This window comes from Rattus norvegicus, chromosome 15, assembly GCF_021556685.1.
Source record: "Rattus norvegicus strain SHRSP/BbbUtx chromosome 15, alternate assembly SHRSP_T2T, whole genome shotgun sequence".
Classification (NCBI taxonomy): Eukaryota; Metazoa; Chordata; class Mammalia; order Rodentia; family Muridae; genus Rattus; species Rattus norvegicus.
The window spans coordinates 14,611,605-14,625,166 of record NC_141548.1 but is presented as its reverse complement, the minus strand read 5'-3'; the positions used below and the strand labels follow the sequence as shown (position 1 = coordinate 14,625,166).

Genomic DNA, 13,562 nt, shown 5'->3' with positions numbered 1-13,562 from the left:
AAACAGGTAATCTTTGTTATTCTCAAAGAATTTGAGAATGTCTGACACATTATAAAGTCCCAAAGAATGAAATGTTAAATTAATTAAAAGCATGCAAGAGGGCTGGGCATGTTAGTACAAACCCATAATCCTTATACTTAGAAGGCCAAGAAAAGAGATCAGGAGTTCAAGGCCAGCCTAAACTATATAAAACAAACAACACACACAAACAACACACACACACACACACACACACACACACACACACACACATACACACACCAAACTAAACAAGCAATAAAATGTAAGACAGAAGAGAGTCTCATTTAGATCTCTTGAGGTATGCTAATACTTTCTACCTCCGTACTTACATCCCAGAGGTGTGAGGATCTATGGGACAGCACAAAAGGATGCACTGTGGGGCTGGCATTAAGGATCACAGGATCTCCAAGCAAAGAAGTGTGAGGTGAGAGAGATATGGTGACCGTGGCAACCCGTGTGTGATCAGAGGCGTTTTCCAGGAGAGGGCCAGCATTCTCCACAACAAAACTTGGAGCAGCATGAACACCTTAGAGAAAACACAAAACTAGACTTTATTATGTAGATCTCTACAAGGCTTCCCAACTTCTTTCATGTGCGAAGCCCCAGAGGAAAAGTGCAGTACCCACTTAGTACTTTTTTCCTTGGAATTCCCAAATAATAAGTTGAGTTAGGTGCCTAGCATTGCTGGTGGTCTGAGACCTTTTGTTACAGGGGCGCTTGCAATAACTACTCTCAGTTCTGTTTTGCACTGAAGAAAGTTAAAGCTACAGAAAAGACCTTATGTGACACAGCCAGCAATGTCAGAGCTAGAATTTTAACCCCAAATTTGCCTATTCACATCCAATGGCATTAAATGACTGAAACTAACTTATAAATCAAAATAAAAATTTGGGAAAATCAAAGATCCTCAGAAGTTCAAATTTGGGAAATGGACCTATCTACAAGGTGATAGCAGTGGCTGGGAAGGTAATGGAGGGGAACTTATCAAAGGGGCACTTTTAAATCTCACACATACTTTGACTCAGGCCCCAGTCTTCCCTCTTATTAGCCATATGAACATGTAGGCAAGCTATCTATTTTTTCTAAAGCAACTGATGTCATTCTGTGAGAAATGTCTTTGAACTACTTGGACATCCGATTACCATTACTTAAGAGGGAAGCTGTGTAGATCATTGGCCATCATTCTCAATATATACTTCCCAGTCACTCTCACAGCAGTTGTAGATTTCATCTTATGACTCACTACATATTTTGTTAGACACTGTGAAAGGCTGATAGAAGTGGCTTTTCAAGTGTCGTTGTTTTCTATGAATATCGTCTACCCTGCAGTATCGAGAAATGAACACTCAAAGTCACAATGCATTCAGAGCAAAGAGTCATTACACAGCTCACGGAACTGCCCTCCCTTGTTCCTCCTTTTCCTTCTTTCCTTGCTTTCTTCCCTTAATTTCAACTGACTCTTGTCTTTAACCAAGGCAGAGTCTGGCTAGAATCTCAGAACTCTTTGGAAAATGACAAAATTAAGTTGGCACCATGAGAACAAAACCCTTTGCTTCTTCACTCTTAACATTACCATTTCATGCCCACCCTTGAGGACCTCATGGAGCCACACTTCATATGTGGCACTACCCACCTGCCCACCCATGTGTACCTCATACAGCTAGCTCCATCCAGCATACACTACCAGCCCCTACCACTGGAAGACCACTCAGAGCCATGCACCTCATACAAGTAACACAGTCCACCCTGTAATCACTTCATAAGAAGCCTGGATACCTGAAGAGCCATATTCTTCCCACAATCCTCCTGACTACACACCCAACTTCCCTATGTCTACTGTCCCCACCATTTGCTTTGAACAGAGCTCACTCCACACAGAGCAGCTAGAGCAGAGACTGAAGGAAGGGCCATTCAGAGCCTGCCCCACATGTGGCCCATACGTATACAGCCACCAAACTAGACAAGATGGATGAAGCAAAGAAGTGCAGACCGACAGGAGCCGTACATAGATCTCTCCTGAGAGACACAGCCAGAACATGTCAAATACAGAGGCAAATGCTAGGAGCAAACCACTGAACTGAGAATGAGACGCCCATTGGAGGAATTAGAGAAAGGACTGAAAGAGCTGCAGTGGCTTGAGACCCCATATGAACAACAATGCCAACCAACCAGAGCTTCCAGGGACTAAACCACTACCCAAAGACTATACATGGACTAACCTGGGCTCCAACTGCATATGTAGCAGTGAATAGCCTTGTTGGGGCACCAGTGGAAGGGGAAGCCCTTGGTCCTGCCAAGGTTGGACCCCCCAGTTTAGGGGAATATGGGGGGGGGTAATGGGGGTGGATGGGAAGGGGAACATCCATATAGAAGGGGAGGGGGAGGGGTTAGGGGGCTGATGGACAGGAAACCGGGAAAGGGAATAATATTTGAAATGTAAATAAGAAATACCCAAATCTAATAAAAATGGGGGGAAAAGAAAAGAAAAAAAAGAAATTCAGGAAGAAGAAGAGGAGGAGGAGGAGAGGAGAAGGAGAAGAGGAAGAAGGAGAAGAAGGAGAAGGAGAAGGAGAAGGAGAAGGAGAAGGAGAAGGAGAAGGAGAAGGAGAAGGAGGAGAAGAAGAAGAAGAAGAAGAAGAAGAAGAAGAAGAAGAAGAAGAAGAAGAAGAAGAAGAAGAAGAAGAAGAAGAAGAAGAAGAAGAAGAAGAAGAAGAAGAAGAAGAAGACAACAGCAGCAGAGGAGAAGACCAGCAAGGAATGTGCTGCCCTTTGAATGCTGGTCAGGCAGAGGAGAACCTGGAATCCTCAGCACAAGTTCCACATCAGAAAACAAGGTCCCAAACCCTCGGAAGAAGTCCTGAACATTGTACACGTCTCCCCAGAAATAAGAAAGATGATTTGAGCAAAAGAAACACACAACTAACACACTATTTCAGATGCGCACGTCCTACCACAGGAACAAAAGTAAATGAAAACCATGACAGTATGTCACCCACAAAAGTTCCTAATCTCACAGTAATAAATCTGATTCAAAATGACCTGAGGGATCTTACGAAGAATAATCATAACTGTGAGCAAATAATTCGGAGGACATCCCAAAAAAGTAAAAGAACTATGTCCATCCCTGTCTGGCTTCAGATGAATGAGACTTGAACTATGATTTAGTTATTAGGCTCTGTGCAGTCACTGGGGGATTACCTCTAATCCAATTCTCTAACACTAGACCGGCTACTTCCCCAGTTGTGCTCCCCAAATACCTGCTGCTTCAATCTTCCTGGTTATTTCTGCTCGAGCAGTTTGGTGTTCTGGGGAGGCATTTGTCTCTGAACCGTGCTGCTGCTCCGTCATGACTAATGAAGACCTCCTGTTCTCTCCATCTTCTCCTTCTCTATGCTCCTTCTCTCTCCTTTTTTCCTTCTCCAACTGTCCCTGCCTGTGATCCCCCTCCAATTGGGTAGCTCAAAACTCTATCTCTCCATTCTCCCCAGTAATTTGCTGTAGCCATTTTTATTTAACCAATGGTTTTAAATTGGGGAGTAAGTTTTGCACAACAGAGGCTGATGTTTGTAGAAATTTGTTCTTAGGGTACAGCATTTAGCATTTGACTACATAGCATCATCTGAACAACTCCCAACAAAGAGTCAAATTAAATAAGGGTATCAACCCAAGATATGAAAATTAAATTAAAAAAAGGGAATTGCTGAAGAAAGGCCAAACAGAAATGATGCTGGAAATGAAAAACTCAGTCAGACAAATTAAAAACTAAGTGGAAAGACTCCCCAACAGAACAGCTCATGTCAGAAACAGAAAATGGGCTACAAGAAAAGGTAGGAGGATTATATCACTCAGTAAAAAATCAATGAGAATTTCTAAATAAACATATGAACACCCAAGGAAGAGCTTGGGAACATCATGAAAAGACCTAAATTTTGAGTTATGAGAAAGGAGAACAATACCATAGCAAAGACATAGAGGATATTCTCAATACAATCATAGAAGAAACTTTCCCAAACCCAGAGGTACCTATGATATTACAAATTAAATGGACCTAATAGACATCTATAAAACATTCCACTCAGACATTAAAGAACATACATTCTCCTCAGCATCCCATGAAACTTTCTCCAAAATTAGCCACAAAGCCAATCTCAAGAAAAAGAGAAAAACTGAGATAACATTCAGTATTCTATACAACCACAGTGAACAAAGCTATGTCAACAACAATAGAAAGTGCATGGACGAAATAACACACTACTGAATAATTACTAAATCAGAGAAGAAAAAAGAAGGAAATTTTAAAAATCACTGGAATGGAATGAAACATACAAAAATCTGTGATATGAGTCAATGAAACAAGGAAGGCATCCTAAGAGGAAAGTTTATTGAATCATGTGCCTACATAAAAAAATTAGACAGATAACAAATTGATTACTTAATGATGCACCTGAAGGCATTTTTTTAAAAACCCAAAAATTGTATACTGAAGAGATAATCAAAATAGGTGTTGAAATTAATGAAATAGAGGTTGTGCTGGCTAGTTTTGTGTGTCGACTTGACACAGGCTGGAGTTATCACAGAAAACGAGCCTCAGGTGTGGAACTGCCTTCATGAGACCCAGCTGTAAGGCATTTTCTCAACTAGTGGTCAAGGTGGGAGGACCCAGCCCATTGCAGGTAGTGCTGTCCCTGGGCTGGTGGTCTTGGGTTCTATAAGAGAGCAAGCTGAGCAAGCCAGGGGTAGCAAGCCAGTAAGAAACATCCCTCCATGTCCTCTGCATCAGTTCCTGCTTCCTGGCCTTCTTGAGTTCCAGTCCTGACTTCCTTTGGTGATGGACAGCAATGTGGAAGTGTAAGCCAAATAAACCCTTTCCTCCCCAACTTGCTTCTTGGTCCTGATGTTTGTGCAGGAATAGAAACCCTGACTAAGACAGAGCTGAAAAATTAAATTTGTTCTTTAGAAATATTAACAAGATTAACAAAACTTTAGTCAAATTTAACCAAAAAAAAAAAGAAAGAAAGAAAGGAGAAGACTCAAATTAATAAAACTAGGGGCTGGAGAGATGGCTCAGTGGTTAAGAAAACTGACTGCTCTTCCAGAGGTCCTGAGTTCAATTCCCAGCAACCACATGGTGGCTCACAACCATCTATAATAGAATCCAATACCCTCTTCTGGTGTGTCTGAAGATAGCAACAGTGTACTCATATACATAAAATAAATAAATCTTAAAAAAAATAAAACTAGAAAAGGGAAACATTTGAACAGCTACTGGGAAGAATTCAGAAAACAAAGGATATACTTTTTAAATCTATACTCTACTAAACTTATTAATGTAAAAGAAATTGTAACTTTCTAGATGTATGTGACCTACTCATATCCATCCCCCAGGGCCCAACTGATACAATGCAAGTTCTACCAGAATCTCAAAGAAAAAAAAAAACTACCATCACTACTCAAATAACCCATAAAATAAAAACAGAAAATTTGCTTACATATTCTTTTTGTGAAATCAGTGTTATCATAATGCCAAAGCCACATAAAGACCCAACAACAAAAAAACAATTAGAGGCCGACCCTCCAATGAACAAAGAGACAAAATAAAAAAAAAAATCTCAATATAATACTTGCAAACCAAATTCAAGGAAGCATCAGAAGAGATTCAGGGTGTTTCGACGAATGCAAATCAATACATGTGACACAAATGAGTTCAAAGACAGAAATCACATGATCAACTCATAAGAAGCAGATAAGGCCTCTGTCGAAATCAAAACTCCATAATAAAAGCCCAGGAAACTCTAGGAATACAGGAGACATATCTAAATATAATGAAAGCAATACACAACAAGTCAACACCGTGCTAAGTGGAAAAAAACATCAAAGCATTTCCCTAAAAGCAGGAGTCCTACCGGGACATCCACGTTTCCCAGTCTTGTTCAATATAGTAATTGAAGTCTGAGCCAGACCTAAGACAAGGGAAAGAGATTAAGTGGATGCAAATAGGAAAAGAAGTCAGAGTTCCTTACTTACAGATGATGTGCCTTATAAATTAAAATAAGATTTAAAAGCACTCACTTAGAAGACAAGAGAAATCAACTTTGCTCCCACGTTGAAAAATAAGAGCTTATAAGTAAACAGATTTGCCACGCCAGTTTAGTTGATCCAGTGTTTGATGCTGAGGTAAAACAGATGTTAGGGAACCTAGAAATTCCATCTCCCATCTGTCTCCATTCCCACTCCAAGTTACTAAGGCTCACTGGAAAGACGGATCACTCAGGGAAGAGGCGTTAGGCAGATGTGTGCAAACTCCATTTTAGATTTTGTTAGTTCAGTGCACAGGGACACAGCTTCCATCAGCCGGCACCTCTACCTTGTCGCTTGATGGTGTCCTCTGGCATTGACGTGCTAGAGAGTTAACACACCTGTGCTCCAAAGAGGCCTCTCGCGACTCTTGTAAGATCTAACGCAGATTCTAATGGTTCAGAGCTCTCTGCAGCCATCAAAGAGTCATCATTCTCCAGCCTGTACCTCTTCTGCCTTCAAGTACATGCTTTAGAATGCTTTCAGACGCGTCAAGCTCCGTTCTGGAAAATTCCAACCTGGAGTTTTGACCAAGGACTTCTCTCTGTATATTTCATAGCCCAGTTTAAAACTTTTTCTCTATGATTAAAATATGCATTCCAGAGGTGTGTGTATATGCTGTCAGTGTGAGGGAGGATGGCGGGGGTGATTTAGTAACACTGGCGCTTGTGACAGACAGAATGACCCTTTTGCCCTAGCAAGAATATCTAGGTCCTAACTTCCATAGTACATATTATACTGTTATGACGCGGTGAACCCTGAAGTTGTGATTAAGTAGAAGAAAGAAGTCTTGGATTGCCTGTCCCATCCCATCTTAAGAGTTTGTCATATGTAAGGGGGAAGCAAAAGACACTGAAAAAAAAAAATGCAAACATTGAGACGGATAAGTGGTTGATGGTTTTGATGACAGACAAGAAACATGAACCGCCTCTAGAGGACTCTTCCATGCCTTTTCTAGGAGGGCTAGAAAGACAGTTCAGTGAGACAAGCACTTGCTGCCCACACAGGAAGACTTGAGTTCTGTTCTCTAGAATGTACCTAAGGTCCTGTCCATAACCTCGACATTCCTAAACAGAGGCGGAGACAGAAAAATCCTCCAAGGCAGCAGCAGTCCAACCTGCCTGGCATATGTGGCAGTAAACATCAAAGAAACCCTGCCTCCTGTGACAAGAGAGAAGCTGTGATCCGACACCCTCTTAGCCCCTGCCCTCCGCATGCGCACTGTGGGCAAGCATGCGCACTGTGGGCAAGCATGCGCATACACAAAAAATAAGGAAGTGAGGATGTTAAATCCCACAGGTAGGGTTGCTTTATCTGTCCGACCTCATATTTGCTGCCCCGACTCGGCTCGTCTGCTCAGTCTGTTCCAGCCACGTTTGCCTCCCTATTCCTCATACATACCACAGAAGCCCAAAATGTATCTTTCCAGGACATCACCACTCACTCATCTCCTTTATGTCTCTGATCTCGTAAAGACGGTATTTCCTCACCGTGGGCATTTTCTCTTACAACTTCACATAGTGTTCGTTTTCTGCTCTACTTCCACCGAACACACGAACTTTGAGAATGAGAGACAATCATGTGTTTGTTCCCTGCTGTATGCCCAGTTCCAAGGACAGTGTCTGCCCCACAGTAGGTACTCCGTTAGTACTTAGCTTAATGAGAAACAGAGTAAATAGAGTCTTCCTTGCTAGTTATGTAGATTTTATGTGACGTTGAATGCATTTGAAAGCTTGTAAGTGCATGCCATTTAATTAGGTCAGATTTTATGGTCCAGTTCTATTGGTTGGGGCACGTAGCTAGGTGTTTATTTCTGCACCTAATAATGCCTCGCTGCCCATTGCCCTGAAAAATTAATTAATTTAACTTTTTAAACGTATATTTTGTTTCAAAAACAAAGAGCTTGGTTTCACAGTAAAACAAAGCAGCTCTGTTCCTTGTCAGACATCAGGGACTGGTGAGGACTATAATAAACTGAACGTGGACTCCTAGGTAACAAGGGTGGCTACTGCTCAACTCATCAACTCATGTAGGGATGTGGGGCCTACTGTGTGAATTTAGAAACACGGATTTTTAAAATACTAAAATTGAGGTGGAAAATATTTTATAAAATATATGTGTAGATATATGTGTTTTGTGTACACATATATGTATAATATATATACCACAAGAACACTGGATTCAGTCACAGTATTCCATATATTTTAAGAAAGTTCTTCTAGGGTAGGGAAGAGTAGCACAAATTTATTGTCCTGATCAAGAGACTGAGGCCAGGGACTGTGGGTTGGAGGGCAACTTAAGCTATAGTATGAGACCCCATCACAAAAATTCAAAACAGAGAGGCATTCCTTTAATCCTTCCTGTGTGCTACAGGAAGCAGAGGCAGGGAGATTTCAGTAAGTTCCAGACTTTCCAGGACCACACAGTGAGACTTTGTCTAGAAGAAGAAGGAGAAGGAGAAGGAGAAGGAGAAGGAGAAGGAGAAGGAGAAGGAAAAGGAGGAGAAGGAGAAGGAAGGAGAAGGAAAAGGAAAAGGAGGAGAAGGAGAAGAAGGAGAAGGAGAAGGAGGAGAAGGAAAAGGAGGAGAAGGAGAAGAAGGAGAAGGAGAAGGAGGAGAAGGAAAAGGAGGAGAAGGAGAAGGAGAAGGAGAAGGAGGAGAAGAAGAAGGAGAAGGAGAAGGAGAAGGAGGAGAAGGAGAAGGAGAAGGAGGAGAGCCTGTAACTACACTGTTGAATTTTTGTTTAAGATGGTAAGATGATGTTACTTGATCCAAAGTACTTAAAATATCCTTTGAACAAAGCATCAGTAAGACATGTTACATGCTTTTCTTCATGCAAAGTAGAATCTGTTACTTTAATCAATAAGGAAATATATAAAATAGAGTAAAACTTAAATCATCTATATATCCTTCCCCATCTCTCCAACTCTACCATTTCTACCTGTAATCTCCAAAATAATCCTTGGTACATTCTTAGTATTTGAATTTCCTTGAATGTCCAGCCCACCTAGCTATGAATCAAACACACATTTAAAAGAGATATTCTTGAATTCATACTTCTAAAGCATTTACAGTCCACAGTGTGCATTTTGCCTGTGTATCAGAGTGTGTTGCTGTGACACTGTGGCATAGATATAGGGATGTTGTTTCAAACCAGGACAAGCTGGCCTAGCCCATCCTCTACCCTAAACTCTCCAGCCCAGGGTTTGAGCTGCCCTTCCCCCAAGAGGCTCCTCCCTATATAATCCATTTTGGTTACTTGTCCCTCCTTTTGTACCTTCGACTTCCTGGCTTCTGTACTTGGCCTCTCTCTCTTTTCCCCTCCCCCTCTCCCCACAACGTTCAGGGTCATGATCACTCTGGGCTCTCCCAGATGTGTGTGTCTCTGGCTAGGCTCTCCCACATATTTACAATGAACTTTCTTCTCCACCATGTCCTTTCCTTTACCTTATATTATTATTATTATTTTTCACTCATGCACCAGTTACTTTATCTTCTGCAGATATCTCCCCTAGTTCTTGATATTACAAACGGGCCACATACATCTTTTTCACTGTGCAGTACTGTAGGTAAACCTTCTACGGGTGGAAGTTTGCCTCCTGAAGTTCCAGATTTTAGATACAAGTAGAGACGGCCAGTTGCCTCCCAGAGAACTTGCCCTGATGCCCATTAATATATATGTGAAAAGATTTTGATAAGAAGGTAGATTATCCAATGAGGTTCAGTCAAGAAGAGCTAGAGTTCAAAAGACCGTCTCCAATGAGTGCTCCAGGGCAAGTGAAAAGGAGCCCAGAGGCTGACAATCCAACCATTGCTTCAGTAGCTAAGAGTACAAAGTCGGAAACACTAACCTGAGGCAGCAAGCAATACGAGGAGGAGGAACCGGGAAGAAAGCATGGTTGATTCAAGTGCTCCAGCTGCCACAGAGACACTGTCCCAGCTCTCTTGAGTTGGCTAATTTCTAAGATGTTCACATTCTTGCTGCAGTCACCTTATTGAGACATGTCTCTAGGCACCAAGTACACATTTCCTTAATCTGTAAAATGACACCTTCGCCCTGTAAGGCTAAAGCTCCAGCAACTGAATTTACTTAAACCAGGAGGTAAAAAAAATCTCTGACTCTGGAGTCAGAGGACAGTGGGGGGATGGGTTGGGAGGGGATGTTTGGTGGGCGGTGGAAAATTGACATGGATATTTGGGGTGGGAGTGTGTTTGGGATGAGGCAGTGAAGGGTAGAGGGGAGGTGTTGGAAGTGAGGAGGGAGGGGATGGCCTGCTTTAGTGGAAGCTTTTCAGGAGATGTGCTCACTGGGCTCGGTCCATTAAGATTCAAAAGGATTCCTTTAGAGTGACCCCACTCCCAGTGTCACCTCCTGCTTAATGTGTTTATTACACCTCACCTTAAAATCAAGAGCCAGCCTGCCAGATTTACAGAGGGATCTCAAGTTGCTAAGCAGAGCAGATTAGAGAGGAAATGCAAAACCAGCCTGAAAGTGGCCAAGGGCCATCCCATGTTATGACATTCAAGTTGAAACCTTCAGTAGTAGAAGGACCTGCTCTAAGACTACCAATGACAAAAGACCTGGCTGCTGGGAGAATTCACACAAGAATATCTGGAAAAGGCAGCAGAGTGCTGACCTCAGAGCTGAGTATGAGCTGTGGATCCCATTTCCATACTCACAAAGCTTCTCAAAAATGTTTAGTTCAGTAACAGTTGATTGGCCCAATATTTTACAGTTTGCCAGAGTTCCCACCCCTCTCTATCACACCCCATTGCTTCTTGCAAATCCATTCCAGGTTCCAGCAGGGATCCGTGTCTGCCATTTCTAATTTAGAGAATTCAGTGGATTGCTATCTCTATAGGAGTCAACTGTTGCTATGGTGACTGAAATAGGATTATGCAATCTTGTGTGTGTGTTCAACAGGAGGCTATTGCTGAGAGCCAGGAATGCTGTGTTTGAACCAGGCTTTGACCTGTCATAGATGAGTCATTGGTTTTCAGAGGGACATCTACAAATGGTCAGGAAGTGCTCACACAGGGATGGCTCCATGCCATGTGCTGCGAGGACTGCTGAAAAGAAAAAGGTTTATGGGGAATCACGCGTTTGTACTATTGTCTTTAGTTCTGCTGAATATTCCTTAGTGAAACCGCCATACTCTTGTTTTGGGGTTGAGCCTCACTCATTAATAGTTGACCATCATTATAGCCTCAAAAATGTTTTCTTATACTTCTTCTTGGACTATGGTAACACCCCAGCTCTGTAGCCAATCCCCTCTCTGTCTCTGTTTATGTCTATGTGTGTCTGTCTATGTGTGTGTCTCTCTGTCTCTGTCCATCTCTGTCTCTCTCTTTGTACTCTGACCACCCCGTCACAATCTGGTGCTTGAACCAGTTTCTTCCCTGATGCCTTTTCCACAGGCGCTGTCTTCCCTTTGCAATGCATCTTCTGAGCAGTAATTTTTAAGACATAAGCACAATGGTCTCCCCTGCCTCTACATCCCCATTCCTGACACACTGGTATTTGCCACCACGTTTGCCTACTTTACATCCACCTCTTGCTTCACATCCAATTCTTGCTTGTGTGGTAATTTGCTCTTTAAATTCCTCTTCCAATTCCTAGGGTAGTTTGTCATCTCAAATGCCACCTCTCTAAGAGGCATTGCCTTGGACCCTCGATAACGTTTTCTACGGTGGCCTTTTAGTTTCCTTCATCAATTCCTAAAGCAACATCTTTGTAAAAGCACAGACTTCGAGTTCCTCCTCAAGAATCGTAAATCCTGGCAGGAATTACAAGTGATTTCTATCCAGACTGTATGCCATTACCTAGAAAAAAATTTACACGGACCACTTCCTTATAAGCTCTGCTAAGTTCCTTTCTCCTCACTCTGAAGAGCAAGCCAGAACTGCCTTAAGCTGGTTTCTAGTTCATTAGCTTATCATATGCACACCCTGTCTTTCATCTCATGGGCCTGAAACATGAAGATCTTCACACAATGACTCTCACTGTGCAGCTTTCAGACACGAGTGAGAGGCTTTCCTGGTCCTCCCCTCCCCCTCCGGCGTTGCCCCTCATCCTGTCTCTTATCACTGCCCCCCTTTGTATATTTCATAGCATTTCCTACATTTAATTAGCTGAAATTATTTTTTTCATTGTGTTTGTGTCAGACTGTCCCATAGCACTTTAAGATAATTCAGTATTTGTATGTGTGTGTGTGTGTGTGTGTGTATGTGGGGGGGGGGGGTGGGGGGGGATGGGGGGATTGGATTCACTGCAGCTTCCTTGGTGATCAAAGCAGAATCTAGCAACCACTAGGCCTTCCAATATTTGCTGAGGCCTGAAAGGCAGACTCCATCCTGGTAGGAAGTGTCATTGATTCGTATTTTAAACACAAGAAAATTGAGGCTCAGAGTTTTTTTCTCCCCTTTCCTAAGGTCCCAGAGTTTATTAGGTACAAAACTAGGCTTTAAATCTAGCCTGACCTCAAAACTGCTATCTTGTGTGCCCTGCTTCGTTTTCCCTTGGCATTTTTCTTTTTTTTTTTCTTTCTTTCTTTCTTTCTTTCTTTTTTTTTTTTTTTTTTTTTTTTTGGTACCCAGATTACATGCTTTAGCATTGTTCTGTGACCTACTGGACGTCAAAACTCACAAAGGTCTCAGCCTGTTTCACACAAGTAGGCTTGCACACAGAGAGACAGGTACAAACATGAACACACATTCACATGAATAAAAATACCTGTCTCTTCCTGACATAAAACTGATCACGGCCCACCATGCGTTTGATTGAATCCAACAAAATGAAGATGTAATAACAACCATTATGTGTAAACTCCTGACAAAGGAATTGCTCACTTGTGTATCTATTCACTCTAATACCTATGATCCTCACCAAGAGGAAAGAGGAAAACTGTACCTGAACGGAGCTCCAACCCACGTGACCAAAGCACCTCAACCACAGTGTAGTACAGGCCCCTACAGTGTGGGCCAGGAGTCACGTGACTCCTGAGACATCCGTGTTTCTTTCTGCAGCAATCTCTACATTGCTTGAATCTCCTATAAAGCTATGGCACCCGTAGCATTCCCATTTGAGAGATGAGAAAATAGGCACAATACGTGACAGTGACGGGACTCAGGCCACGGCCCGAGGCTGGAGCAGGAGCTCAGACATAGCGTCGGACCACACCATCATAACACCTCAATGATACGTATTTTATTCCTGCCTTTTCTCTAACTGCTGAGTTTTGAACCCAGAATCTTGAGGGTTTTAAGTGTGTGCTTAATCTTAAGTCACACCACCACCCCCCAGTCTCTTGAACCATCTAAAGTTCTTCTCCCAAATAGTGAATTGTACAAAATCCCACGTACCAAAATTGTCAGCATCGCCTGGGATGGTTAGACATGTGCGTTTATTTCGTCCCATCTCAAATGTACTGAGTTGAAAGCTGCGTTTCAATAAGACCCCCAACTAAAC

The 13,562-nt window shown here is 42.3% G+C and overlaps 1 protein-coding gene across 2 annotated transcripts in view; it reads right to left on the bottom strand.

The window, feature by feature from the left end:
- Positions 1 to 10,152, bottom strand: part of Cdhr18 (cadherin related family member 18) — a 90,451-nt gene extending 80,299 nt beyond the window's left edge. The window contains 2 exon segments of one of the 2 annotated variants that reach the window (NM_001308479.1): positions 351 to 547; positions 9,946 to 10,152. In NM_001308479.1, coding sequence (NP_001295408.1) covers positions 351 to 547; positions 9,946 to 9,991 — 243 coding nt within the window. In that variant the 5' untranslated portion in view covers positions 9,992 to 10,152. 2 annotated transcript variants of the gene reach the window in all.
- Positions 10,153 to 13,562: the final 3,410 nt, after the last annotated feature.